Source organism: Poecilia formosa, unplaced genomic scaffold, assembly GCF_000485575.1.
Source record: "Poecilia formosa unplaced genomic scaffold, Poecilia_formosa-5.1.2 Scaffold585, whole genome shotgun sequence".
In the NCBI taxonomy this organism is placed as follows: domain Eukaryota; kingdom Metazoa; phylum Chordata; class Actinopteri; order Cyprinodontiformes; family Poeciliidae; genus Poecilia; species Poecilia formosa.
The window spans coordinates 203,268-230,706 of record NW_006800524.1 but is presented as its reverse complement, the minus strand read 5'-3'; the positions used below and the strand labels follow the sequence as shown (position 1 = coordinate 230,706).

The following is a 27,439-nucleotide window of genomic DNA, read 5'->3' as shown; positions in this document are numbered from 1 at the left end:
GAGATTGATATGTAAGCTTCAAGTAGAATTTTACATAACAGGCCATGTAATTTATAATGTGAAAATTAGAGTTGTAGTGTCTTAAGAACAGATATAATCTGAATTGATGTTCAGGCTTCAGCATTAGCTTCTGCTAAACACAGCTTTGGTATAGCTAACTAACCATAACTATAACTAATGTTTATGATTAGTGCTTTTGAATTTATCCAGAAAAAATAATTTATGGGAAGCCAAGTGAGTTAAGCAAGCGCATATAAAACACTAAACAAAAAATTAGCTCCGCTGTTAATGCATTCGCGGAAATGTATTTGCCACTTATTATGAACACATAATTTGGAGGCGCATAATATGGAGACCATATTTATCTGATTTTTTTATATTTTATAAAATTATTGTACACATTAAAAGTATATTCTGGTTAAAAAAAAGAATATATATACTTTTGAGATTTGGAACAGAGGGCATGTAAACATACTATTGTGATCTTCAACCTGAATGCAGGTTGATGGTTTTCACCCTTTCTGCATCTGGACCAAATACAACTTTTAACAACCAAAACCTGCTGTTACTGCTTGGCCTGGTTTTGGTGAAGTCAACAATTTACATATTTTACAGAAAGAAAATATTAGAAACATACACTGTGGCTGTTGTAGGGTGCAAAATGTTGGAGTATGGCATTGAGCCACTGGTAAAACTGGTCCACACAGCTTAGCAGCTTGTTACACATGGAAAGTGCCAAGGACTGGAAATTAGAGCAGGAAACCAGCGTAGTGCTCACATCCTCTCAGATCACATACAATTATAATATATTTTTAGACCTCACTCACAAAGAGAAAACCCACAATATCAAACTGACCAAGGACAAACCAACTACTATCCTGCCATTTTGTTCTCAATAGCTCTCCACATTCCGTGTAATTTAGATTTTTGAAAGACTATACCTCTTAAAACACAAATTACTTTGAGAAAATGGAGAATGGAAGAGCTAAACTGTAGAGGGTTTCTTAAGAGAGGCCATAAGAAAGCCTTTGATCCACTTAACTGTAAAGGCTTATTGCCAGTTTATCAAATTTGTGTTCTGAACCGAGATCAATCCCTTCATGTAGTTGCTGAGTGGGTCACTGGAGTTTTCATGTCATTAGACTGTTGCTTGTTTATAAATGTGTCAGACGAGGCATTTTTCAGGACATCCGACTTGCAAACCCAAGCTTTTTCTTGTAAAAGAAAGGTCTGCTATTTTGATCCATTAAGTTGTCAACAATAAAGTGAAGTGATGGTGATGATGTCTAGCAATAACATTATTAAAATCCTCATTGTTGATACATCAGACTTGGACTATAGCAGTTCAAGCAGAACTTTTTATTGCTAAAGTTTTGAGTCGTCCCTCATATCAATATTTTAATTTTTTTTTTCTTTGGATCTTTAAAATGAGTCTTGATCATTTCTTCCTTGTTAATTTTCCCAAGTCCAAAAATCAAATCACGTAAACTTTTTAATCCTAAATTCAAGCACAAGTTTATACACACCACTCCTCTGTGTTCCTGTATTTGCCCATTTGGGATAAATTAAGCCTTATGAATCTTAATAATCTGTCTCGGTCTGTTGGTACCCAGCAGATGCCCCTCAGGAGCAAGTTTCGCTGAAGGTTTTGGCTAGATGTGTGGTTTGTCCAACCATTGTAATGTTCTCTGAAGTAATGGAAACATCCCTCTGTGTTGTGTGGTTGTGTTCATGGAAGACGTTTGAGTCATCCGCCACCTCAAAGCGAATTTGGGACCCCCCCCAACATGGCTTCAATGTGAATACCAACCATTTTTTCCCTCCCACTCACCTCATTCCTGAACACAAAGCACTTCCTGAGATTCCCAAACTCGAAGACAACATGCACTCTTCCCTGACTCTGTATTTCCATGCACACAGACAGAGGAGAGTGTTTTCCAGTAATAGCTCTGATGGTGCCACTGTGACCTCAAACTTCAAACCACCACGTCTATGAGGACGTCTACATTCCTCATAGACTCAGCACCATCCATCTGTGGTGGATTAGAAAATCCAGTCAACTGGTGATGATTTATCACCAGCTCACATAACACACATACTGGTCATCTTCCTCAGCATACTGGTTCTGTTGGCAGCCATTTTCCCCCTTTGACAATTCAAACTGTTGCAGTTCTCATCTTTCTGGATCCGCCTCTTTGTGGGTACCAAGTGGTACCATCTACAAACCAATCAGGCCTCAATTTGTACCAGTTTTCACTGCTGTGACAACAAACATTTGAAAGTAATTTTCTTTAATACACTCATACTCTACTGGAAGTAAATGTGGTTGCACAAGTGCAATAAACAATTTCTACGAGTAAGAGGTTCTTAGAATTTGATGTGAGGTCCAAATTAGGGCTGCATGTTGGGAAAAACTGACAGAGATTGTATATACTGTGATATAATACAAAATAATGTCAAAGGGACCCAACAAATCTACTTTGACAAGTTTTCGCTGTGATGCTGCACTTGATATACATAAAGCTTTATTAGAAATTGCTTTGGGTCTATTTAACTTGTAATGAATGCAGAGGTAGAAAATAAAGGGAGAAAAGTGGGGAAAAAGGTTTAAAGGGAAACAATGAGTTAGAAGTAAAGGAGAGAACACAAAGTTCCTTAAAATCTGGACTAGAAACCCAACTGTTTAGTGCTGCTTCTGGACCATAATAAATGGAGCACTGACCAACATATTTAATGCGTATTGATGATTTTGATGATGGCACGCGACAAAATTTATTGTTTTTGTGTTTTTATGACAAAGTGCTTTGAACTGCTTGTTGCTAGAATGTGCTAAACAAATAAAATCAATTGACAGAGAGAAGCAGAGAGAATACACATCAACACCCTTGAAGTCTGCTTCTACACCTGCAGAAAGGCAGAAAAATCTGAATTTTTAGTTGATAACTTAAGTTATGCTGCACCTCTGCCATGTTTTTCATGAAGAGATGATCCTACCTCTTCTTATGAATGCTACAAATCTGGTTTTTCTCTGTATTTGAGTGTTACGATTGTAGAAAATCTTTAGACAGAGGCCATATGGGTCTTTTTCTAGTCTATGCTACTATCACTCTGTGACCTTTAGCATTTTGGGTAACATAATTGGTGCAAAGTGTGAGAATCTGCTGGTGTGAGACTTTTAAATATGATGTTAGAATGAAAACATCTTTATAATAGTCTCTAATAGTTTATAACACTATTAGTCAACAATTATTGCTGTCCAGTCGTTTGAGATGTAAATATTCTACACACTGATATTACGATACAACCGATACATTGTGATAAAGTTTCCAAATGTATCATATCTTATAAGTCCTGGTTCACAACCAATACAAAAGGGAATAGAAGATAATTTACAGTTTATTAGCTAACAAACTGCATAACCAACATTTATGGTTCAAAAACACTGAATGTTTGAACATGGGGCCATGAAACTCCACCATTGGTCACAACACTGGGAACCTGTGGTGATTTCACTGAAAGTCTGGAAATACCGGCTCTTTCAATAAAACTACGTTTGGATAATTGGTGTACTTATTAATAAAAGTTATTAAAGTAACAAAATGTCTAATTATTAGCAGTAAAATAAGTGAAAAAGGTAAAAATGTTGGTATTTGGGCCTTGATTCTCAAAGCCCCCCAGAAAAGTTCCCATGAATTTCCCAGAGTATTTAATTCAAACAGATGTTTACTTATTATATAACTTCTATGTCTCACTTACAGTAGTTGAGACAGATTAATTCCTCTGACTGTTCCTTCACAGAACAATCCAAGGAATCTGGACCAACTGGTTCTTTTCGGGAAACCTTGACCTTCTTTCCTGTAAGAATGACATCGTTCATTCTTGATAGTTAATAATAAGGTTGTTCAGTTCTGCTGCATAATTACAAAGCAAATATGAAGGTAATCAACCAGCTGGATCAGTCACACAGTGTTGAGTCACATCCATCTCCTGTGGTTTCATTCCTGGTAACTGTTGGTAGCTAGAACCAGTAAGAGTTTCCCAGCAGCCAACCAGTTATTACTGGTCTACAAACAATAGCAATCAGAAAGTAGGTCAAAGTAAAAGATAGATAAACATGAAAATGCTAACAGGAGTGATACCACATATAGATCGAAGTCAAAGATTGAAGATTTGATCGTATAAATAGATTAGCTTTGTTGTTTCCTTCCAACTACTCAGCTCAGTTTGTATTCAGGTTTTTATCAAAGTAAACTATTTTATTTTTTGCAGCACATGGAAAACATTCAAGTTTGACAACCAAGACTGACGCCAGATCAACATTTCTACGCAAGTCAATGGGAAGTAAGAGAAGGGTGATGTAGCACCCTCTGCTGGCCACTTCAGTCAACTGTTTTTAAAACCACACAAAAGCTGATTTTTAAATATTTACTACATTCAGCAGCAACTAGTAGGACAATAAAATGAGTTTATTTACCCAGTAAAGAATGAATCAGCAAAAAGATTTTTTCCCTCTTTGGTATTTTTAAGTAAATCTAAGTTTGGATTTTAAAATATTTTGCTTCCTTACTTCCCTGTGACCTTTAACCTGATTTTCTTCACCAGTTCTCCTGCCTTTCTGAAGGTTTTTTAAAGTTTGACTCACATTATTTGCCTTACTTTATGTCCACTTCCTGATTATTTTCAGACTAACTAGTTTCTCTGCTATGACTCAACATTTGCACAGCAGGGCATGTTTTTAAATAAAGCATTCAATTTACAATAAAAAGGTACAGAACAATACTCAGGGCTTAATGTGGGCTTGTAGAGAATACAGGCACTTATGGAAAAAATTAATCTCTCCTTTTTTCCTGTTTTTGCTTTTTTGTGACATTTAAATTATTCATATCAACAAAGAGTTGAAAAAGAGAGAAATATACCCAACATAAAGACACAATGAAGCTTTCAAAACAGTATTTACTGTATTTCTTAGGGGCAAAACCAACCTGGCTCAATAAAAATAAAAAAACAATCATCACTCGCACTCTTTGTTAATTTGCAAAGGATTTTTACAATTTTTGGCCAAATATCAGATGGACAAAAGTTGAACTTTTTGGAAAGTGTGACTCCAAATCCATATGAGAAACAAAACCATTCTTCAACAAGATGGTGGCCGTTTTATGGCCTAAAAACTCTGCTTCCTACTAGAGGAAATTCTGCTACAGAGCAGGGCAGCCTGGGTAAATACAACCTAAACAAACATGCAACAGAAATGGTTTGTAACAAAAAACAAAAGAGAAATCCTCCACCTGCTGAAATCTGACGCTACTCTATTTTTGTTTACATTTGGTGAGGAAGAAAGTTGCATTCAATTTCTTCTCTGGAGGTTTTTGTGTCGTTTCCTTCAGTGGTTCTTGGTGCAGCGCCCCCACAGGCCAGGAGGGGAACAGGTTGGTTTGGCTCAGTGAAGCAGCAGAAATGTAACAAAATGTTGCAATTTTGGCCCTCAGTCTGACCAGATTTACCAGACTATTGTGTAAAAATACCCACAAACTTTTAAAACCCTCCAATGGGGTTTTAAAATCAGTTATTAGGTGTAAGAGACAATTACTTTTTCATAGTGGATCATGTTTGTTTGGATAGATTCTCTTCTAATAAAATAAAACATTTGATCTATGTCTTCTACTTACTCAGGTTATTGTTCATTTTTCTGAAACATTCTGGTGTGACAAAACAATGTTAACTTGTAGGTGAGCACAAACTTTTCTCACCACACTTTATGTCCCATAAACTCCAAAGGAAAGAGCATTGGTGTTACCAACTGTAAGCTAGCACTGATGGAAACTACATTAGCAACAGTAGGCAGCAACTGTTGCCATGGTTATCCAAAATCTGATTTTAGCGATTAAAGAGACTCATTAAATTATTTATCAAAATATTCCACAGTTTTTAACCCGCACAGATCAGAACAGCAGCAGAAGATGAAGAGAGAAAGTTTGTTTCACCTGGAGTTTGGGGGAAATAGGCTCCAATCAGCTTGGATCGCTTCTTTTCATAGCCCTTCTGTGTGATGTCACCTGCAAGAGAGAGAGAAAGAGGGACGATTACTTTCCTTAAATCATCAAACGTGTTTCACCAGGCAGATTAAATCAAACCAACACTTCCGGGTTCAGAATAACACGACTTCAAGTTTACTTAAGGTCATAAAAAGCTGCAGGAAAAACAACATTCCTCAAATTTCACTCATAAAACTCATTAGGAAAAAGAAACAATGACTCAAATAAACATAACCGAGTTCAGACTTTTGAAGAGAAAACACTCAGAGTTCAAACATTTTGATTTTCCCCAACCAGATGGTGCTGTTCATTTGCAGGAGAACTGGGACATGAATTATTACTGTGCATTTAATTCAGCTCAAAGCTGCTGATCGAGTGACTACTCAGCAGATTTCCAAACAGAACGACGCACATCTGAATCCAATCGCACTGATTATTGAAAATATGATCAACAAACCTTCAGGAAACAGCAGCAGCAGAAGTTTAAAGAGTTTTAGAGAACAATAACAAGTGTTTCTAAGAAATAAAGAGCAAATTTTAAACCCAACAGGGTTTCCTTACAGCAGCGAAGAGCAAATATTGGGGTAAAAAACAATCTTATAAGGGAATTTAGTGAAGCATGCTGGGAAAATTAGTTTAATTGGCTGGAAATTGTCTCAAAATGACAATATTATTGTTTGCAGCAATAATTTCAGGGACAATTTACCATCCAGCAAAGTTTGTAACTATGAAATGGGTCAAACGATAAGTAAAACTGGGCCACTAAAATGTTTATTTCCATTTTGTGTTTCTGGTTGGTCATTCAATTCAGAAATACTTTATTAGTCCCGATGGGAAATTAGATGAATTTGTGGGATATTTTCAGTCATGTGACATCGATAGTTATGGATTACGGTGCATTTAACAAACGTAGAGAAGTAATGTAGGCGCTGCATGGAGTTACAAGTGTAGGAAAAAATACATAATACCAGTAAATATCGGTTATCGGCTATAACAGCCGTATTAATATCAGATATCAATATTGGCTCAATTTTTCATAAACATTATTTGGACAAAAAGCAGGTGCCATGTTGCTTCAGTTCATTGAAAGTTGCAGACATTTGTTTCTGCACAGCAGCTCTCTTAACACCTCCAATCAGGCTGAGAGGTGGACTTTGACTAGACCATTCCAGCCCAGTGATTCTTTCCATTGATAACCCAGTTTGCACCAAAGTTGACAGCTTGTATGAGTTTGGTTTTCTCCCAACCAATGAACTCTGCTTTATAATAAAGCATCTAAACTCCAAAGGTTATTGATCATTAAGATTAGAGTTAAATTTCAATGCGCCATTTTGTTTAAGGAGACTTTTTCTCCTTTGCTCAGACGTCCAGGACGGATAGGCAGCTGTTCAAAATGTTAAATGACCTCTAGTTGTATGGAAATGACTGAAAACTTCAGCTGACAGACGGTCTGCTGTCTTTGTTCCTTCACTGTACTCCCACGATGCACTGCAGCATGCATACAATCTATTAATTGTCCAAACACTGCACGCATAGACATCTATAAATACAATAAGGCACACAGAAGAAGTAAATATTTTTTTTTAAAAATTACTCTGTCAATGTCGTGATAAATGAGGGGGAAGCCAGCAGCAACCTGCAACTCCCAAACCTGATGAATTCGGATGTTATAGAAAAGTTCTTGCTGAGTCGGCAGCTGCAGAGAAATTTGAATTCAATGTGCAAGAATTAAAAAAATAAGACAGTGAAGAAAGGAGAAGAAGCCCTGAAGCGGAAAGCAGCCGCTGTGAATGTTAAACATGCACGGTTTAGAGCTGCAGTGTAGAAAATATGCTAAATATTATTCCTAAACATGTTTTTATCTGGACCAAAAAATCATTTTTTTTATTTTATCAGGAAATACAGGAAGATTTAGGCTTAAGTTTAGGATCTTTGGTACAATTTCGTGGCACCTTATGGCACATTTAATTTGATAATAAGCAAATTTGATGGCCAAATAGATGATCAGTGATTATTAATTGCTGTTTATTCAGGTTTCTTTAAAGAAAGTATGAATTGCCTGATTATTTCTAAGAACTAAAACTGACAAGAGAAAAGATTCATGCTGCTGAAAGTGAGAGGAGCGCACAGTGAGGAGCTCAGTCTGATTTAAGCAGTGAGGGACGGATAAATGAGGGCGAAGTGACACTAAACCGGCACCAGATCTGTCCAACACGGAAAATAAGCTGTTCGCTCGGCTGACCTGACAAATCCTTCTTAAACACACAGAAACACGACTAACTGGCTCGGATCAGCAATCCTGACGTCATCCGCGCCGCCGCTGCAGGGAGCGAGCGAGCGTTTGGTGGCATGGAGCCGGTAATTATCATCTCCGATAGGGAATCTAACACCCTGCAGAGACGAGGAGGAAACCAGTAAACGCTTCAGTTTGGGAGGAGAAACAGAAACTGGAGGTCTGGACTTTTCTCATAGTCTGTGATTAACTGGTTCAGGAGGAAACTGGTAACTGGTTTCAGGTCAGTTACAGTTTACAAGCTGCCTCCAAAGGGCAGCTTTATGAGCTTTCCAGGCACATACTATCATTTTACAGCACAATCAAGTATCTATGTTACCTTCAGATGTTAGAAAAATTTTATATATACATTTTACTTCCCAATTAAATGCCTTGAAATTAGGTCTCTGTCTCTTTAAGAAACTCCTGCTCTTTCTGAATCTCCGCCCTCAGAAAGTCATCACAACATGGCTCCTCTATCAAATGAAAAAAATGTTTATCTGATTAATCGCCAGACTAATCAATTACTAAAATTAATCATTAATTGCATCCCTAATATATTTTGGCATAAAACTTTAAAAACTGGTAATGCCTAAAATCAGAATTATTCTCTGTGATCAGCCAGAAAACTGCAATCGGTGCACCTCTAATAAATACTTTTTTCTTTTATCGTCCCAACCCAGACATGTAAATATATTAAAAAAATATGTTCATGCTTTTCTTCTGACCTTGTAGAAATCAGCGTTTATTTCCTCCAGATGGGAAACTAAATGTATTTTCTTATGCATTTGTTAGAAGAGCTGAGGAAGAGAACTGGACAGGATACGAAGATTTTTATCTGCCAACATCGCATCAAAAGAACCCTGCTGCTAGTTTCTGCATCAGTTTAACATCCTGGGTCCAGATGAGTAAAGATTAGCAGGATATTAACAGAAATGATAATCATTATACTGAAGTTAAGACATGAGACTTACTCTGCAAACACTCACACCCTGGGTGGACCGTTTCTCAGCTAAACAACCGTCCCGGTGCAGAAGAATGCGAGTGTGGGAAGCTGGTTTGTGTTGAAACAGCCAGCTGAGATTTTATGACCATATACAGAGAGAGCGAAGCAGGAAAGAGGCAGCAGCAGCAGCAAACACGCTGGAGACACGAGAGACGCAGATACGAGGGAAAAGGTGAATGGAGAAAATTAAAACCAGGAGGGGAAGATGGAGGATGGGAGTTTTGCATCTGTGTAGCTCCTAAAAAATAAACTTTATTCTGATGTTTTCACAGTAGAAATGTCGGTTCTGAACGGGTTTGTGTTTATTAATCATTATTTTCTCAGACATGGGCAGAATATCCAAAACCTCTATGCAAGTAAAAGTAGCACTATTTCAACATATTTTTAGTGTATAAAAGTAAAAAAGCAATTGTCCAAAAAATTACTCAAGTAAAAGTAAAAGTATTTGGTAAAAAGTCTACTAATGCACAGAGAAACTGATCAAATTATTAATATTTTAATATTTAAAAATTACATAAGACTGGAAGTCCAAAGTTTGGTATTTTTGACAATAATTACAAAATGACAATAATTCATGTACGTAACAACAAATGTCAAAATCAGACAACAGAAATTATTTCCAAATCAGTTTCTTTCAATAAAGGACTAACTAAAACTGCATGTGTGTCTCTGGTGAATTTTTGGTTAAAACATGTTTGCTCTTCATTCAATGGGCAGAGAATCCAGAAATTTTACTCCAGAGTAGCAATACTCCAAAAATAAAATTACCCAAGCAAAAGTAAAAAGTAAAGCATAGTAAAAATACTCCTAAAAGTACTTTTTTCAAAAATATTACTCAAGTAAATACAATTGAGTAAATGTAATAGTTACTACCAGTCTCTGATCATTAGGAGTGCTGAAATTTAAAGAAACTGGATGTAGATTTAGCAAACTAGTTAAATTAGTTACACATTTTAGCAGCAGACAACAGAAACCTGATTACTGGTGGGCATCCCACAAGGCTGTGTGCTCAGCCCAGTAATCTGTTAGCCCTGTTGCCAAGGCACTAGCAACAGAGGATTAGCAGACATTTAGGGTGCATTCACATCAGCCATCTTTAGTCCACTTTAATCAAACTCCAGTCCATTTGCCAAGAAACTCCGGTTTGTTGAGGTCAGAATGAGTAACGAACTCTGGTTCGTCTACAAACCTCGATCTGTCTTCAGTTGAAGTGAACACTGCTGTGGTTCGAATGCATATGTGAACGCCAACCGGACCAGAGACTGCTCTAAACGTGGATTACAGCACAGGGCACTCTGGGTAAATATTACCAAAGCAAACATGTTAGCCTAGCGCTAGCGGGAGAAATGGCTGCTTTACCAAAGAAGAACAGAAATCCTCCAACCACTAAAATCTGACGTTCCTCCATTTTTGTTTACATTTTGAGAAGAAGAAAGTCATGCTCATTGTCTTCTTCAGAGGTTTTCATGTTGTTTCCTTCCATGGTTTTTGGTGCAGCGCCCCCACAGGCGAGGAGGGGAACAGGTTTTTCAAAGGGTTTGGTTGGTTTGACACAGTGCATTGAGAAAGAGCAGCAGCCGAAAGTAAAGCAAATGTTGCAGTTTTGGTTCAGAATCAAACCAAATATGTCAGCCAACAGGTGAAACATTTAAAAACCTGCCTGCATTTCCATCCATCGTTTTACAGTCTGGATCTAATAAATGCAGGATCCACAGCAGAGCCTGCTGTCTCTGCGGGATGTTTGTGACGGGATCCTGCTGTGGCAAAAAAAAAAAAAAAAGCATAAATCTTGCATCCTACAGCAGGGAAGGAATTACTGTAATAATAATTTTATTTTATTGAGCATGCACAGTGTGACATCTTAAAGTGGGTTAGTTTCTGAAGACGAAAAACAAGATTTACATGGTGGCGTGTCAAACAAATCTAAAACCTCGCTTCTGAAATATGAAAAGCATTAAAAGCAACAAATGAGGGAATAAGTACTTTTTCTGTATTTCCCCATTTTACATGTTAGAAAAATTAATTCTTATTTATAATTTCTAGGCTTATCGCAATTCAAAATTATTGATTTACCCAATAATATAGTCATTTTGAAACCATGTTCAGTTCCTTCAATAAAAATGGCAATGCAAGTACATTCTCTCAAAGATCAATAAACTTTAGTTTCTAAAGAATATTTAACACAGGAACTGGAAAACCTTTTAAATATATATATATATATATATACAAAAACAAAACGGCAATAATAACATTGGATTAATAAGTCTCTGTAGCCAAAGTAGCTTTCAAAATGATATAATACAGCTATAATACAGGCTAAGTGGCAGGTAGCGCAAACTAACTACTTCATACTGGGTCTAATTTTAATTTATCGTGCAATTAATTGATTTATTGCTAATTGTGAGGCTTAATCATTTCAAAGTGTCTTGTTAATTAACACAAAGGAGAAGAAAAAGCCGAGGTTTCTCACATAAAAAGTATAATTTAAGTCCCACAGGAGCCTGGAGGAAACACCCAAGGACTCCCTGAGGAACGAGGGAAAGGAAAACACAAACACACCCCAGGATCCGATGGCGGTTGAAGCAGCAGGTGTTTAGAGAAACAACAAGCTGAGCCAGGACTGAAAGTCACACAGGCAGAAGAAAAGAGCTCAGATAGACTCATTTCAGATGAACAGACAAATCCTGAATCAAGAATCGCTCAAAAACCGGAAATTTCTTTCTGCTTTTGGTTTCTAGCTGTTTTTTTTAAAAGTTAAAATTTGTTTCCGAAGAACAAAAGAGACAAACAACCCAGAGGCTAAACCAGGTGCTAAAGCGCCACGTTTAGACCATAAAGTTTAACCATCATTTCTCACGCCATATTTACGCAATCATAAATACAGTGCGAAACCTGAACTGTAATCCTGACTTCAAATGATTTACAGCTCACATCTGGAGAATCGGAACCGCTAACCGGGCTCCAGTACCAAGGTGAGGATGGAGAAGTTGGCGTCTCAGTTTGGGTTTGACCTCATGAAAGCAGCGAGGAAATGAATCTGTCTGCAACACGCGACTTTATTAGAGCGGTCAGTTCATTAACGAGCAGAAAGAATCCATTAAGTCCAGCATGAAACATGGCAGCTGATGAATAACATGAATGAAACCAGGGAAACTGACGTTTCTGCTCAAATTAATCTGCTTGGTTGGCTGGAGAAGCAGTTTAATATTTACATAAAACCAAAGTCTCTGGTTTTCAGTTTAAATTTTGGTTCAAAACGAATAATTCTCAGATACTGCTAAAATTACACGCAAGTATTTGGGGGCCTGAATGTATCAGCCACGGCCATGATTTCTATCGCGCTTATTCACGTGATTTTAATTTAATTTCCTGTTAATTGGAAACACTGCAATTGCAAAATTGTATTTTTTCAATACTAGCAATTTCTAGACAAAGATTTCTAATGTAGACAGTAGCTACAAATGCACAGATAACTGGGTCAAACAGCTGCTTTTATTTGCTTCCCTTTCAGTGAAGTGCTGCTGCTTCTGAATAGTTTAAATGGAGTCGTTTTAAGGAGTTGAAACTGCGGGTTAAATCCTTCTCAGCGAGGGGTTTCCACACGCCTACGTCAGCACGCTGCGCTTACATCCTCTGTTTATCCAGAAACAGCTGCGAGGATCATCCTGCAGCTCTGAAAACAGGGTCAGCAGGGCGGCATGACATCACAGGAAAAAAGACAAAATAACCCGGAGACTTTCAGAAACGTGAAAGAAATAAGAGCAACAAGTAAAAAAGCAATTATTTTAATGAAATTTCTTTTAAAACTTTCATAAAACAGATTGAAAATTACTTACCAAGCATAATTCTGAGTGATTAGGAGTTAAAAAAAACTTTCCTCTCCTCTCGTGAACACACGTTGCTCATTCTCCATCGACACACACACACACACCCACACACACAGTTTCCTAATTAGACACACACTCAGCCAGAAGCAGCTCACTGGTTAGCGAGAGGAGCGGCTCCAGCTGCTCTGAAGACAAAAGGCTGAAGGTGTCTGCTGATATTTTGCTGCTGCCTTTGTTGTTAACACAAACGCACAAGTGCGCACACACTCTCTCGTGCACACACACACTCTCTCGTGCACGCTCACATGCACATTTTGCAGCCGATTTGCTGGCAGCTGCTTCACCGACACCTGAGTTCAAAGTGTTGTGTGTCAGGCTAAAATGAAAAGCTCCGCCTGCCCAAACACGCCACACAGCGACATCAGCAAAGCAAACAAATTAGTTTGTTTGTCGGCCGACTTCACAGGGAGGCGAGCGAAAGGACGCACGCACCCATGGGAAGTTTGATTCCCGTCTCTTTTGTTTGCTCAATAACCACCAACCAGGCCGAGGAGAAGCGTAATCCGCATATCGTTAGGCTGACAGATGCAAACGTAGAACTGAATGGGGGGTTTTCTGCTGGTTTTAATGGTCTGGACCGACCAAAGAACAGAGAAGACATCTGTCTGACAGCTGAACTCAAGCAGACAGTGACGAATACGTCAAGATCAACCACTTTAACTGCTATTCACATGAGCAACCGCAACATCTCTGCATCAAAGTGAAGGAAGCTTGTCTTTTATGGGCGGTTTTCTCTAAACGTTCAACATAAAGTATGGAAAAGAAGCTTAAAGCCAGCAGATTTTCTTCCAATTCATACTTTTCTCTTTTTCTTTAGACATTGGCTGCTTTTTAGCTCAACTTTAAACCACAATACAACCATATTTATGGAGATTTCACTAAGAGATGGGCATTTATTTATCGTTTGTCATTCAGAGATGACTTTATCAAGATAAGCATTTAGATTTCTCTCTGTTGTGATAAATTCCAGTTAATGATGTCTGGACACCCTGAAACTGTTCACATTGTTGGGGTTGGTAGTTATTTTCTCAACTGTTTGCTCAATAAACACCAATAAATTTTAAAATTTGATTAAGTGGAGAAATTGTGTGAAGGTTAAAGGTTAAAATTACATTTATTTACGTGACTGGTGTCCTAAAGTTACCTAGAAATGACAATAAATAGTTCCTCTCGTCACTTTTATCATTATCACAATGGTGCCACAAAATATTATGACGAAACTTTAACTCCTTTTCACCCCCCTCTAATTTCACACCAGCGCTGTTTAGTCTAGTTTGTTTGGGGAGATGTGAAAGCAAAATCAAACTGATGCGGACCAGAAAAGAGGGAACTGTAACCTGCCTACAGAAAGTCCGGTTCATTTCAAACTCTGAAGCGGACCAAAAACAGCTAACTCTGATCTATCTACAAACCTCGGTCTCGGTTTGATTAAAGTGAACTCTGGTGTGGTTCGAATGCATATGTAAATGTAAGTGGACTAAAGCATTCTGGGTAAATACAACCAAAACAAACGTGCTTGTCTTCCGGACTGTCAGGTGGGAAATCAACTTTAGAATTTCAGAAAAATTAATCAGCAACAAAAAGGCCAATAAACTCATGAGGTGAACCAGTTTTAAACTGGATCTTGAGGTTCTTCAGAACCAGAAGCCTGTCAAAAAAACAGTTAATTTTTATTTCTTTAAAGGTAGAAAATATCAAAGTGTACAAGCAACTCTTGGGCTTCTGCAGAACAAAAATGTTGGATAAAAGTTTAAATTCATACAAAAGTTGCAAAATTCTTAAAACTAAAACTGATTTGTCCCGAAAAAACATGATTAAATATCAAAAAATGTTGCTAGAGTATGAGATTATGAGATTCCCAATCTTAATCTTGAGCTATTACATTAATAACTTAGCATCTTTAGCATTTATTACATTGTTTTCCTTTTAATTCTTTGGCATTTTAATATATTTTATGTATTTGTTGACTGTTGGTGCAGACAATGCTGTCTACTATTAAAAACTGAGACGGAATAACAAACTCAAGCTTTTCCCTTGTTTTATTTATCGTAACATGATCTGTATCGACATTTCCTCATGAGTGCAAAGTCATCCAGAAGTTTATTTGGCTCCACATTTTACTGAAACCTAACAAAGAATCCAAAAATTTCCCAGATTCAACGCTAAGAAGCTCAGGGGAAATCGACCAAACTAATGAAGTCATCTTAAATCAAGAACAAATCCAGCGGGGTGATCTCACTTCCTGCTTTTGAAACAAAAACAGACACTCCAAAGGAAAGAGGGAAGCAGGGAGAGACGGACGCGTCCCGCAAAGATTCGAACATCGGTTTCCTCGTGACTCGGGGGCTTGGCTGACTGACCTACATGTCCGAGGAAAGTCCCCTCATCGAGTCGAGAGTCTTGTGATGCGAGCGCAGCTCTTCACTGTGGAAAATCTGGGTCATGGGGTCACTTATTCCAGCAGTGTCATGTGTCTATTATAGAAGATTACAACATGGGCTGGATTAAAATGACTTTTACAGAAGACCTAGAAACCAGACACACCCCTAGTTACAGGGCGGCTGTTTGAGATGTAAAAATAAAGTTTATTATGAAGTTTATTCCACTTTTAGTGTGAAAAATATGGTGTGCTTCCAAAGTATTTAAACCATTTTTATGTTCCATCACGTTATAACCACAAACTTTAATTTGTTTTGCAGGAATTCTGTGAAAATGCAACATGGTTTTCGTCCTCAAAATACTTTTTCAGCACCAATTCAGTTGACTGTTTTGTAACCTTTCTAGTGAATAACGTTTGACATCTGTGTTGAAGTTTTGATTATCGACTGTTAGGAATTTGTTCAATTAGTTAAGTGCTCATATTCACGCTCTTAATTTGAAGAGGTTGAAGACGCAGTAATTCCATTTCCTTCACAACGCAAGAAATTTATTCTGAAGAAACGTTCAGGAAGAAAAAACACGGACATATAAAGTATAAACATTATAGAACATGTAAAATTTAATGTCAATATCAAATATGTGCTTTAAGATTGTAGTTTTTCAAGGGCATTTATAATTTGAATTGAAGTTAGCGTTAGCCTTAGAGTTAGAGTTAGCGTTAGCCTTAGAGTTAGAGTTAGCGTTAGCCTTAGCATTAACAGAACTAATGTTTACGATTACTGCTTTACGGTTAGCGCTGCTGATTTTTTAGTTGTGATGCAAAAACACTTCATTATTGTAAATAAAAACTTATAGGTGGCTAATAAATAGTTTAAAGATATTAATCTCTAAACACTTACAAATCATTAATAACTGTTTATTATGCATTAATTAACTGTGGGAAGAAGACATCTATTGTTTCTTGCCAAATAGTGAGCCAAGTCTGCTCACTTATCTGAAGTTGGCATACTAAACATTTCAGACTTCTCTGTAAGCACAATATGCATTTGTAAACATAATTTTTAAGCATATAGTCTCCTTCTATATGCTAAAGTGTTTATAGATGCATGTATAGCATATCTATAAAATATTATCAATCTATAAGGGGAGAGAAAAGAGGAACTTAATCTGGAATTAGCCTGTAGCGAGCACCGACTTCCCCCTGATGTTAAAATGTTCTGCTGCCGTTTTGGCTGTTCCCTCACTGAGATCTGATCTCTGTATGCAAATAAGGGCAGCTCAGTTTTTGTTTGCAGCTTACAGGTGGGGCTAGCTGACCTTTCATTGTGCTAAAACTGTCCCGATGAGTTCTCCTGTGTGTCTACCTTCATTTACATGAACTTTTCCTGATCCAGATATCACACCAGGATGCAGATGGAGTTTTATCACCAAAAGGTGGGAGTCGGAAACTTTCCTCCTGTAAATATTCCAGAAATAGATCAGAAATGGAGAAGAAAGCAGTGAGAAATTCAGATCAAGTCTGAAAGAACGAGGGATAAAATCTGAGATTCAACAGTCAAAATAAAATTCCCGAAATAGAGAAGGATAACCTTTGATACTGATGTCCGACACCCACATGCAAACAGCAGGTCTGCACCTGTGCTTAAACACGAGCCGGCGGCTATCAGTCTGATGATATTTACCTTCAGGGCTGAGACGGTGACAGTTAGACTTCTGACAAACACATAAATCACCAAAACAAACCGACTGCTTTACAGCCTCACCCCTGACCCGGGTTCTCATCTGTCCTGACCAGACTGAGAGGCGTTTCAATCTGGTTCCCTTCAAAACCCGGTTCTGTTTACCGAAAATAACTTTCATGATGAAAATCAGCCAAAAGATTTCGGTACGAACTTTCACCCCTATTGACCTTCAATAGGGGTGAAGGGGCAAAAACAGATGCAGTTTCAATAAAAACTTTAATCTTCAGAAAATCTGAATACTACCAAAAATGATAAGTCAAACAAGACATTGTTTGGTTTCTCTATGTGCTTAAGATGAAAGAGCAAAAACAACAACCAGGTGCTGCGGATCAGATGTGCTCATTATCTGATCTTCACATATTTATTTTGTGTTTTCCAGGCATATTTTATAGCATAATCCAGTAATTATGTTGCCTTCTGTTATTAAAGTGGTACATATGTCAAATATGACTTAAAAGAAATTTGATTTTGTCATTAAATGCATTGAAATTGGGGCTCTGTCTCTTTAAGAACTCCTTCTCTTTCTGAAACTCTGTCTTCAGAAAACCACAAATACTGGTCGTCTCCTGCACAAGTGTCAAACTCGAGGCCCGTGGGCCAAATCCGGCCCGCCGTAGCTTTTTATGTGGCCCTCTAGATTCTAGACTAAACACTAAATGTGCTTAAATATTATCTTATCAATTAAATCAAGGCAGTTTTTATCCATTTACTGCCAAATTGTATCAATGAGTCCTTCCAGTTTCTTGAGATTTATCATGGAAATTTACACAAAATCAACAAATCCCTGTATTTGTTTAAGCCAATGTATAATTGGGAGTTTATTGTATATTTTTCTCAAAAATGATCAAAAAATTTCTTTCTTGTACTAAACAACTTCCTTGGCCTTAATTGATGCAAGATTATAGCCCATGATCTACCGAGAGTAATGAAAAGTCTCATTTACCAACATAAATAAGCGCAAATATTGTAAATCTTTCCAAATTAGTAACACAAACACTTTGGTTTTTATTGCAAAAAAATCACAAAAAGAATCATGAAATCCTGGAGGGATTGAAAAGATGTTCAATAATATTTAATTTTAAGAATTGATTGATATTTTAACAGTTTATGAACAGGTTTTATCAATACAGTCTGATTTTTCACCCAGACGACGTGGGTACTTTGGATTCCTTGTATTTTTTAGTCGGCCATGAACCCTTCTGCGTATCAAAATATTCTGCAGTAAAATTTGAGGCTTGGTCATCAACAATACAATGTTGCACTGGGCCAGTCCAAGTCCTCAGTCCAAGTCAGATTAAAAGCTATGCAGATCCACCAATCCATCCATTTTCTCTCCCTGCTTCGTCTTTCCAGGGTTGAATATAAATAACAGAAGGTGCTGAAGATATCAGTTCAGCCCAGCCCAAACACAAACACAGACAAGTGGTTCTCAGTTTAGCTGCTGACCTTTTTACCCATAATCTCCACATCATCTGTGGTGGAGAAAGGAATCAGTTAAAAGTGAATGAAGGATTGAACCTAATGGGAGCTGGCAGGTGAAGAAAGAATGCAGCCAATCATGGGAAAGATCTGATGGAGATCAGTTCAGCGCAGACCTCTCCGCTTGTCGATAACCAACAAAGTGCTGCGTTGTCAGAGGAGGCACAGAGTTTCACAGGGCTTCAGCCAAATACTGCTTTATACTGAAGACATGCTGTCCTGTTTCTGCCATTAGATTGGTAAAGCAAGCTACTTAAAAGAACTAGCAAGCCACTTCAAAAAGTGGTGTAGAGAAAAAGATGCCTGTTAAACACTAAAGGGTTGAGCTGCTAGCCATTTTGAAGAGTGACAAGAGAAATTGAAGACGGCTAAATATTAAAGTTGAACAATTAGATTAGGATAGCTAGCGAGCTAAAATAGTTAGCTATAAAATAATGTCCTCAAAATAGTTTTCCTTCATTCTAAATCTTTCAACAAAAAAAAAAACCTTTCCAAATGTGAAGTAGGGAAAAATTGGTATTTAGAAACAAAGAATTTAATAGAAAACAGCCCAACCATAGTTTCAAATGATAAGAGGGATGATTTTGGACGTCGCTTCGGTGTTGGCAGTTTGTGGTCTGAGGGTTTGGCTCTGAGGTAAGAGACAGAAACAATTTGGACACATTCAGGAAAAAACTCTCTCATGCCCAGAAAAACACAAAACATCTCTCTACAACTTGATTGGTTTGGGAGAAAAGCTGTTGAGCCGGATATTTCTGTCCCAGATGTGTGTGAGTATGAAGCTGCAAAACCGCATGAATATCAATAACCCTAAAAACTAAATAAAAACAGCCATAGGTGATGAGTCCACATCACTGGTGTCGATGCATGCCAAAGAAAATGCTTCCTCCTCATTTCAATTACATCCGCCAGCTGCAATGTGAAGAAAAGGACGAGGAGGAAGAGGAGGAGGAGGAAGCAGTGACCCAGACTCTGGCTGTCGGTGAAGCTGAGTGTGGATCTCAGGGGGGTAGCAAAGCGCCGGAGCAGCTGCGTTCACCAGGAATCCTACAACGCAGCAGAGACTGGAGCTCAGTCCTTCAGCAGATCAGCAAATGAAGCTTTTAAAGGTGACCCATTATGGTTCATGGAACAGCTCAGGATAGGTCCATGGCCACATTATCTTTTGCACAAAATAATTCTTAATGAGATTTTACTCTGCTCAGTTCTGCCTATTTTGAACTCTCACTCACAAATGAAAATTAATGAAAACAGATGCACAGATATATATATATATATATATATATATATATAATGGTAATGGCGAACCAACCGGACATTGTGGTGGTGGACAAAGAACAGAGGAAAGCCGTTGTGGTGGATGTAGCAATACCAAGTGACCACAACATCAGGAAGAAGGAGCACGAGAAACTGGAGAAATACCAGGGCCTCAGAGAGGAACTGGAGAAGGCCTGGAAGGTGAAGACCACAGTGGTGCCTGTGGTCATCGGGGCCCTCGGGGCAGTCACCCCCAAACTGGAGCAGTGGCTCAAACAGATCCCAGGAACAACATCAGACATCTCAGTCCAGAAATGTGCAGTTCTAGGCACAGCCAAGATACTGCGCAGAACCCTCAAGCTCCCAGGCCTCTGGTAGAGGACCCGAGCTCAGAGGATGAAAGAGACCACCCACGGAGGGTGAGAGGGGAATTTTTTTTTATTTTATATACACACACACACACACACATATACATACGGCTTTGAAAAGCAGAAGTGGAGGTTCCTGCACAACCAACAATAACGCAACAAGTGGTTTCTGGCTAGAAGGTCACCAACAAAACGCTCGTCTTTCCAGCAGCCATTGTAAAGTGCATTCATTGGTAAAACCAGCTCACCAAATGTGTTGGAGCTCAGCTTGGGTTGCTAGGAGACAGGCGGAATGCTGCTGATGTTGCTAGGTAACAGGCTGGGTTTGGTTGGGGTTGCTAAGCGAGGGGCAGTGCCTGCCAATCTGAAAGGTTTTAGAAACAGGCCATTTTCCAGAACTTACTGACAAAAAGAACAGCTGAGTGGATTTTTTAAGTGCTTGGGCAGCAAAAACCCAAATGGAAGTACGCAAATGTGCAAAATTTGAATTTTACGTAGTAAAATGAAAACTTTTCAGACATTTTACTTGCATGCAACAACAGAAATACAGGATGAGCCTTTATTTTTATTGAATAAAGAACAAAGTTTGGACACAAAATGTGCCAACCAGTGGGTGAGAGGTCAGTAAGCCAAAGTTTAGCAGCTCAAAAGTGCAAAATCAGAGTGTGGAAAGACATTACTGCTGCTTTTTCCCCATAATGGAGCCTTTCTGCCAGTTTGGCCCAGCAGTGAAGCCCAGAATGAGTGTTATGTTTAACTGGGTAAATAAAGCCGCAGGTTAAAGCGATCATGAGTGATGGCAGCGCCGCCAACGCTTCGCTGAAATCCGAGGATTTGATTTCACTAAACACCACTGCCCCATAATCACAGCTGCCCACAGTTTCTCAGCACAAATTACCATAATTCCTGCAGATTAAACACTCTCTCTCACACACACACAGTGTAATCCACTGGTTGCATAAAACCATCAAACAGAGTTAGATGGAGACAGGAAGTGAAGGATGGAGGCCAAACCGATCGCGGCATCAGAGGACGACTCTCCGCTCCTACAGGTTCTCCGAAGCTCAAAGCTTCTGGATGTTGGTTTAATTTTTCTCTGTTCATCACCATGACAACATGTTGTGCTTTTTATTTCTAACTTTCTGGTTTTAGTTATCTGTTACATTTAAAAGATAAACTATTTTCCTTACTTTTTGGATACGTAATAACATAAATATGTTAAATTATTTTCCATAAATGAAGTAACCTGCCAGTGAAGCTAGAACTTTTTCATCAGTCATAAGGAATTATTGCAGAAACAAGCTCATCTTGCTTTAAAGCTTCTTGTAAACTTACAGACATATTTACACTAGAAATTGGCCAAACTGGTGTCAGGATTTTTCCCGTTTTATCCAGTTTTGAATTTAGGTTGGTGTTTTTAATTTTTATGCAGTTATGAGGCCAAACCTGAAACTGTTGCTGCACAAGTTACTCAACAAGTTGTTGCTAGGTAACCAAAGATTGAATGAGTTGCTAGGTAACCAGAGATTGAATGAGTTGCTAGGTAACCAAAGAGTGAGTGAGTTACTAGATAACCAGAGATTGAATGAGTTGCTAGGTAACCAAAGAACGAGTGAGTTGCTAGGTAACCAAAGAGCGAATGAGTTGCTAGGTAACCAAAGAGTGAGTGAGATTGAATGAGTTGCTAGGTAACCAAAGAGTGAGTGAGTTAGCTGATGCCACCAACTTTGCTTAGCTAGCCATGAGAGGTTGAGTGACTCAAGTCTTTCTGCCTACATCTCCCAGAATGCTGTGCGGTTCTGAATCAGAGTTCACTGAATATTCTATATTTTGATATTATACCAGACGTATTATCTGTGATATTGATTATGTGTCTATTGCGATATTATAGGCCAGTCACAATGACAAATTCTACAGTGATAAATGATAATATTGTTTTGAGACCATTTTCAAGTAATATAATGATAATGGCATAATTGAAGACATTTTTAAATATCCAGAATAAATAAACAGAACAGAAACAACAAATAAAATAAATTAAGAAATCTCTGTAAACTAAATCGTCCTTCAAATTGAGACCAAAAGAGAGAGAAAAGGAAAAAATTTAATTATAAAGCTCGTATCATGCAATTAATTGATTTGCTTATTTCAACAGACTTAGCAATATACTGTTATTGTCTTATTGTTCAGCCCTATAAACAACCTATTTCACTTTTCTAAATGAACATTTATTACTTAAAACATATAACAGAATGTTATATTGTTCGTGCTAAATCCAACTAACACTTATCTTCCCTCAGAAGCACAGCAACAAATAAATGAATCAATGTTTCTGCTCCACAGTAAAGTGATAAAACTGAAATAAGAAGACGGGAGGAGTCATCAGAGGTCCTGCGTTTTGTCCTGGGGCTGGGAGTCAGTGAGTGTTGGTGTTCGTTTCCAGAGCAGCACAGCTGTCTCCCGCCTGGCATGGAGGGAGCAGCGGCGGCGTTTCCATCCATGTGCTGAACCAGAGTCAGCTGCAGAGCTGCTTGGCAAGGCGCTTGCATTCCCTCGTCGGGGCTCCACCCAGCATCCCAGCTCGCTCTGACAGGGAGGAAATACCAGCGTGTGCTGCTGCAGCAATGTGGTTTCAATCTGAGTCGAGCTGATCTCTCAAACTCCTGCTGCAGAGTGAAAACTTTAGACTGCATGGACTGTTTGCACTTTACTCTCAACTTCCTCTTATCAGATTACTTTCTATACTTTAACGCTGACATATAAGCTCTCTGAAAGGATCATTTAGTTACATTTACTCAATTGCATAATTGAATTGAGTAACGTTTTAGAAAAAAAATTACTTTTAGGAGTATTTTTACTACCCTGTACATTTTACTTTTACTTGATTAATTTTATTATGAAATTTTTCTACTTTCACTTGAATAAAATTTCTGGATTTTCTACCCACTGAACGAAAAACAAACATGTTTTTAAAAAAAACTCACCAGACAGACATGCAGTTTTGGATTAAGTTTAATACGTTTTTATTGAAAGAAACTGATTTGGAAACATTTTATTTTTCCTGATTTTGTTATTTTTGTTACTTATATGAATTATTGTCATTTTGGTTCTTAAAATACCAAAATTTCCACTTAACTTTATATTTTGGTCCATCTGATGATGTAATTTTTGAATATTAAATGATTGATGATTTGATCAGTTACTCAGTACTTGAGTCAACTTTTTTTTATCACTAATATTACTCGAGTATAAATTTTACATATTCTGCCCACGTCTGATTTAAGGTCACCAATGTTTCCTTGAATAGATTAGGATAGATATATTCGTTATACAAAACATGTTCATTGCTCATTCAGCATCTATGAACCACAAATCTGGAACAAACTTTCAGAAACAAAAAAACAGCTGAAACACTGAGATCTTTAAAAAGATTTGTTTTTTTAAGCATAATAAATGCAACTTATTTGATGTGTAAAGATTATTTTGGTGACGTAATATTTTTAATTTTTTTTTTCAATTGCTGACTATGTTGTTTTTTTATGACTTTATATTTTTGTGCTTCTATGATGTAAAGCACTTTGAAGTGATTTGAAGCTGAAATGTGCTACACAAATAAACTTGATTGATCGACTGATTGATAACATCGTTTGTATAAACTCATTCTTAGATAATCAGATTGTAGTCTGTTCAGTTTAGATTGAGTTGTCTTGTCACTTTAAATTCAAAAAAGCCGCTGCTGGCCACGCCTCCCGCTCCCAAAGCAACGTTTACACTCGGATATGAAAATGGCTGTGCAATTATACAACTGTGCATCTTTGAGAAGCAGAAGTGGAGCCTCCTGCACAGCCAACAAGATTGCAGCAAGTGGTTTCTGTATGGTAAGTCAACAACAAAACACTTTGTACAGCACATACTGCGGTAAAACCAGCTGACCAAATGTGTTGGAGTTCTGCTTGTGTTGCTAGGTAACAGGAAGGACCTAATTGGGGATGCTAGGTAACGGCGCAGTGCACCTGGAATGTGACTCAACAATCGGGAGGTTTTTGAAACGGCTCATTTTCCGGACAACAAAAAAACATATTGTAAACATAAAACCAGCAGAGTGCTCTTATTTTAAACCTGTTTTTAGAATCAGTTGAAACCAAAACTGAGGTATAAAAACGTGCAAAAAAACGTCCCCTTTAATGTTGATGTACCGCCTCTTACACTGCAGGGTTCAGCCCAAGTCAAACCTTGCTGCGGCTGCGTTAATAGCAGCTCTTTCTGAAAAGAAGAAAAGCTCATCTGCAACCAGAGAGGAGGTTCAAAAGCTCAGATGATGAAAATCAACTGGAAGAAACAGTAGACGTCTCTTTCTGTTGGAACCGAGTCCATTTGAGTTGAATAATTGGGTGAGAAGACTTCTAATATTTCAGAGTGAAGCCTTTAGTTTTTCTTCTTAGTTTTTCTTTCAGCTTTAAGCAAAAGGAAAAAGACAGTAAGAAATGACTAAAAGAAGCAGAATGGTTTTGGGGCTCAGCAGGGCGACTCAGAGAGGAAGAGTCGATTTTTTAAAAAGTTGAGAGAGGATTGAACCTGGTTTGGAAGCAGAAATGTGTAATTTAGGGGTGTAACTGCTAAACCAGCCAAACACAACCACAGTAACTGGGTGTGAAACGCCACAGAATCCATCATTTACTCAGATCCGAGTTAACCTGATGACGACTGAGTTTGTAAGGAGAAACAACGCCAAAGAAAAAGATTGGATTTCACAAAACATTGATATGTTTGCAGAATAAAGAGGCAGTTATTTGTCAAGGTACTGCAGATACAAATTAGCTTTTGCTAATTTTAGCTTTTTTAGCTTTTAAAGTTTTGCAGAACTTGAAACTGCTTGTTGCCCAACAGTTTGTTGCTAGGCAACCAAAGAGTGAGTTGGAGCCACCAACTACTGAATACTCCAGATATTGAATATTCAATCAGATGCATTATCTATAGATATTGATCACATGTCTATCCTGATATACTTTGTTATTGATTTATTGCACAAAAAAAGGTCAGAATTAACATCAAGTTGCAGCTAAAAAGGGATGAGAAAATGTTTAACGTGATCAAATCTATGTAATTAATTAATTCAAATTAATGTGGAAACTGTTGCGATTATTTCCTAAAATGCAAACCCCCCCAGGATTGAAAGGGGGTGCACTTACTTTCAGCAATGACACTATAAATAAATTACTATGCATAATATGTTGATGGCGATGTGAAGTCTGTCAGTAACTCAGCTGAAATATCATCTGAAGCTGGTCGTCATCCTCCTGGATCCTGGAACCGGGCCAGAACATTCGGGAACTGGAAACCTGAGATGCAACAAGCTGCAGCCCGTCTGGTCCTGAACCAGTTTGGACCTCCAGAACCTCCAGTACATCCATGTTTTTTTCCATGCCTCTCCAACTGTACAGATTAAGTTTCAGCAGCATCTGTGCCAGCCACATGTGTGTATCTGACATGGCTAATACAGCTAGCTAATCCTCCTATACACGCACGCACGCACACACACATGCACACACACACACACACACTGAATCAGACATTGGGAGGTTGTATCTGCAGCACTGGGCTGTAATCAACCACACAAATCCCAGTTTGACCTGCTAACAGAGCAGCTGGAGGCTCATCTGCCAGTTTAAACCAAACAGCTACTGCAGGTGGAAAACTGAATAAAACGTGTTTTTAAAAGTATAACACTATTGCAGTATAAATATGCTGCATTAAAAAATAACAATGTTGCTGTATTTTAGAAAAAAGAATAAAAATTCAGGCTAAAAAATGTTTTTTTGTTTGTTTTACATCATAGAGTAGAACTACTTTAATTTTTTTTTTATTCAAGTAAAAGTAAAAAGTAGCCATCAAGAAAATTAGTTTAGAGTAAAAAACTATAAAGGACTGAAAGCACCAATCATTTAATATTTGAAAAGTACATCATCAGATGGACCAAAATATAAAACTATGCAGAAATTTTGGGACCAAACTGAATTAATATAAATAACATAATTTAAAAAAAATAAAATCAAGCCAAAAAAAAACAAAAAAAAAACAAAAACAGTTTCAATCTTTCAATATAAAACTTATGAAACGTCAACAAAAACTGCAGGTGTGTGGATTTGGTTAAAACAAGTGATTATTTTACTTAAAACTGGAACTTTTTTTAAAGTCAATATTAAGGAATTATTCACATAATACAAACTCATAGCTGCTGAAAAGTTGCTTTTAAGTTAGCACACTTGAAGTAAAACCAAACTAAGATATTTAGATAAAATAAAAATTATTTGTGAGATTGGAAATTATTTTGAATTTTGACATTTCCATCAACCTTTTGTTTGAAACATGGCAAGGAACTTGATTATTCAGCATCACTTTACCACCATTGAAAATTCAACCCAATTTAACATTTTAACGTTGGATTGTTTTCAAGTCACCATTAAAACGTTTATATTTCATTAAACCAAGAAAAACTAGATGACACCTCCAACACGATCCAGCCTGAGTTATCGTCCTTTCTTGGCTGTAAAACACGCTGAAGAACTGAAATGAACCCTGAAGCCAGACATGATTTTCCTCCCGGCGAAACATTTTCCCGTCCAAGCTGCAGACAGTTTGTCTCCTCCTCGCCACTCATTTACATTTAGATGAGCCCATTAAGATCCATAAACCACCATCCACCTACACACACCGTTTCCAACACCTCCTACTTCTGCACCAAATTTTTCTTAAATTAATAAAGTCCAGGGAGGTGATTTAGGGAGATTGGGGTGATGGACGGGAGTTCAGAGTGAAGAAATCTCTTATTTTATTCAACCTCTGTCTGAATTTCATTTTAGTTGTGATTATAGTCGCTCCAGTGAATAGTGAGCAGGAAAACAACGTGTTAGTCACAGAATATAAATGAAAAGTGAGCCACAACGCTGATTTTTCCCAGCATCCAACAGCAACATCTAGTTCAGGGATGGTCAAACTGTGGCCCAGGGGCCATTTGTG

At 37.8% G+C, this 27,439-nt stretch overlaps 1 protein-coding gene across 4 annotated transcripts in view; it reads right to left on the bottom strand.

Moving 5' to 3' along the window:
* The window catches only part of LOC103129853 (disco-interacting protein 2 homolog C-like), a 118,620-nt gene that overhangs the window by 34,163 nt on the left and 57,018 nt on the right, over window positions 1–27,439 (bottom strand). For all 4 annotated transcript variants that reach the window (XM_016665454.1, XM_016665455.1, XM_016665452.1 and 1 more), the window contains exon 2: window positions 5,982–6,053. In XM_016665454.1, coding sequence (XP_016520940.1) covers window positions 5,982–6,053 — 72 coding nt within the window. The remainder of the gene's footprint in view (window positions 1–5,981; window positions 6,054–27,439) is intronic.